At 40.0% G+C, this 3,233-nt stretch overlaps 1 protein-coding gene across 1 annotated transcript in view; it reads right to left on the bottom strand.

Moving 5' to 3' along the window:
* Window positions 1-3,233, bottom strand: part of CFAP221 (cilia and flagella associated protein 221) — a 19,479-nt gene that overhangs the window by 3,670 nt on the left and 12,576 nt on the right. The window contains exons 15-18 of the mRNA XM_009084047.1: window positions 2,412-2,539; window positions 1,884-1,964; window positions 790-897; window positions 470-646 (exon numbers count right to left, since the gene is read on the bottom strand). Coding sequence (XP_009082295.1) covers window positions 470-646; window positions 790-897; window positions 1,884-1,964; window positions 2,412-2,539 — 494 coding nt within the window. The remainder of the gene's footprint in view (window positions 1-469; window positions 647-789; window positions 898-1,883; window positions 1,965-2,411; window positions 2,540-3,233) is intronic.

The following is a 3,233-nucleotide window of genomic DNA, read 5'->3' as shown; positions in this document are numbered from 1 at the left end:
TGAACAGCAGGAAAAGACTGCACCTGTCCTACCAAGTGGGCAAGAGCATGAGGTTATAGAAGGACTGAGATGCCAAGATCACAGTTTTTCCACTAACATCCAAATGAGGAAACAAATGGAGAGGAAGGGAGGGGCTCCATGGTGTTCAGGGAATCCTGCGATCAGTGATCTTTTGGGGAGTGTCAGACTGGAAGGATCTCCAGTTCTCTACTTCCACTGGCAATTTTGCCTTATCATCCCCCCTCCCTGATCAAAACCCACTCTAAAGTGAAATGGTGCCTCTCAGTGGGATGAGCTCTGTGATGCCTATCTACCAGAGTTGCACCATGAAGGATTACTCTCACTTTGGATAGTTTTATATACCAATTTGAGTAAGGAAATTGCCCACCAATTCCACATCAGGCTTCTGATGAAACAATCACACTTCTGCCCCATTCTTAAGTTCTTTGTGGAAGTCAACTTTACTCACAAAAATGCGTAGTGGGTTGCTCTCTTTTGGGTAGACTAAAGCTTGGGGAGGAACCAGCTTTAAGAGACTGATACCCTTTTCTGCTGCTTCTTCTGGGGATGGTTTTTGAAAATCTGTCCTCTGGGAGACCAGGGTAAGTTGCTCCTCAGGAGAAGCAACTACTTGAACCAACTCATCCTTGAAAAACACAGACATCAAATGTTTTCAGAGCATGGTAAGCCTTTTGGTACAAAATGTTGAGACAAAATTAATCAAGTAGTTGTAGAAATGTAGGATTGGGAGTGACTTCAGCAAAGTTTGTATTTGAGATGATTCGTTACCTCAGTCCTCTGCCTCAGTGGTCTGGAAAGTTTTTGAGATTTGTAACTTGTGGCTGCATAGTCTGTACAAATTGGCCGATACTTCATTACTTTGAAATGCCGAGGAACCTAAGGGCAAAGAAAAAAAAGGATGTGCTGCAGGAGATGACAATAATCACTTTTGGTTAACTCACAGATGGAATGGAACAGTTTGGCTTTATCATAGACACATCACATGTCTGCAGTAAAAGATCCTTGGATCACTGTTCTGAAACATCCTATATGACCAAATCTTTGCCAAACTGTACTTCATCAGGACAATCTGCATGAATGCATAAAGGAATATTTCCATTTTTGCTTTTTTGTGAAAGATCATGGATTTAACAGTTTCTTGATCAAATACAATTAATGGGGTGGTGAAAAGCTGTGTAAGTAATATGAGCCAATGTGTAGTAAAGTGAAAGGATGCTACAAGAAAGCTTCCAGACTTGTTACATCACCAGAATGAAAAGAAAGTGGAGATTGAGCCAAAATCTGCACAGATTTGAACATGAGGAATTATTTTACTTTGATGGCATGCAGAGTTTGATCTTTTGCTATCCAAAAATTGGAGAAAAAATGGTTTAGAAGTCAGGAGAAAAAAATTTCTGTACTCATAAAGCTGAAAGAAATTAAGCATTTCAAGAGATGTTTGCATTTCCTATGATGCAGAACTAAGCATGCAGAACTGGATGCCAAATAAACAGAAGACTTCCATTATTTTCTAAAAGGAAGGACACTTTTATTATGTCACTTTTATAAAACTCTAGAAGCAAATGACAAACTGTGTGGTGTGCAGGTCTCAGAGTGTTCTCATTCACAGAAAGATTTTGATGTTTGAGATACAATAATTTCAGCTGAGCTGATCCATCTCTCTGTCTGGACAGAGACTATTGCTGACTAAAGCTTTTTACTTATGCAAACAGGTGAGATTTGTTTTTAACACAAACATGCTACTCATACAGCAACATTTTTATTGGGCTGCACACTGAGGCCACTGAATCAGGCAGAAAACATCTAACTGGACTGGTGGAAGAGAGAAACGTGATACAGCTGAAGGAGCTGTACTGACTTACTTTGAAGTCATAAAAAGGAAGAATGTGTGTGACTTTCATATCGACAGGTTCAATAGGAACTGGGCCAAGAGCATCAGGTGCCTGAAAAGAGCACAGTATTTAAAAACCAGTAATATGGTAACATGAGCAGTTGTTTTGCATTGGCAGCAATCCATCAGCACAGCTAATTGAAAACATATGGAAATAATTATGCAAATATTTATTTCATATAGTTGGATATTTCTGCTGTTCTTTCTTGGACTTTGGCATTTCAGTTGTTTTTTCTTTCTTTTCTTCTGAAAAATCATGATTGATAACTAACTGATCATTAATGCATTGCTCAGAATTTTAGAATGCAATTAAGAGAATGCAAAGATTTTTTTTTACTGTTTTCACAGCATCCTTAGTAAATCTGAAATCCTGAATACATTTGCCAGAGCCCTAGAAGACCACTCACACTGTGAAATTTTAATAAAGGCAGGACTGGGCCAAAGTCTTCAACAAAATTCTATCTTGATTGTTGACCAACATTTTAGTTCCTGTACCTACCAAATCATGGTGTAATTTCTGGGAACTGTAAAAGGGGAATTCAAAAGGCAATACACGATCTTTAGATATGCTGGAAGCAAAGTTCCTATGTTCTTCACTCTTCTCTGGTTTGGTCAATCTCCTGCTTTCTGTCATGAACAGAAAGCAAATGTTAATATTTTGTAATGTATCTTAATGCTCTGCTTCAAAAATAGAATCAGGCCACAAAATGTATTTAACATCTTCCTAAAACAGGATGTGTTTAGTAATTTTAATAATAAAAAGTGAGGCTTCCTAAAGGCTTTAAATGTCACATCTACATGACATGAGGCACAATACCTTGACTAGCAGACAGATCTAATTTTCCCTTTGCTAAAAGGACATTATAGCCCACTCAGTCCAGAATGGCTCTTGTTGCCGTTCATCGCAACCGACCTCCTTCGGTTGAGATGGTGCAGAGGCCCCACACCAGCCCCCGGGCCAATGAGCACTGACACCAATACGAGGATGCTGCAAATGGCCTTTATTGCTTCAGGAACAACACCTTATATACTGTTACACCTTCGTTACAGCCTCCTTGTCTGTGTCAGCAACTTGTGTCATTTCCACTTGCGTAAGCCTTATGTTATCACATGCGCAGGGAGGGGTTCCTGCTCCTGACCTTTCCGTTCATCGCGTGATCTTCCAGCCGCCGTTCCCTCCAGTTCTCTATCTTGTTCTGCTCAGCAAGGCAGAGATAAGTCAGAGGCCTCTCTTACACTAACTGCCATTACCCCTTCTATTTGCAGCATCCCTGCAGCTCCTGCATACTGGGAATTAAATGTGTCTATTTGCAGAAGCAGG

The sequence above is a fragment of the Acanthisitta chloris genome, unplaced genomic scaffold (assembly GCF_000695815.1).
Source record: "Acanthisitta chloris isolate BGI_N310 unplaced genomic scaffold, ASM69581v1 scaffold21631, whole genome shotgun sequence".
NCBI classification, from domain to species: domain Eukaryota; kingdom Metazoa; phylum Chordata; class Aves; order Passeriformes; family Acanthisittidae; genus Acanthisitta; species Acanthisitta chloris.
Note: the sequence above shows the minus strand (reverse complement) of the source record. Positions and strands in the feature narration are given on the sequence as shown.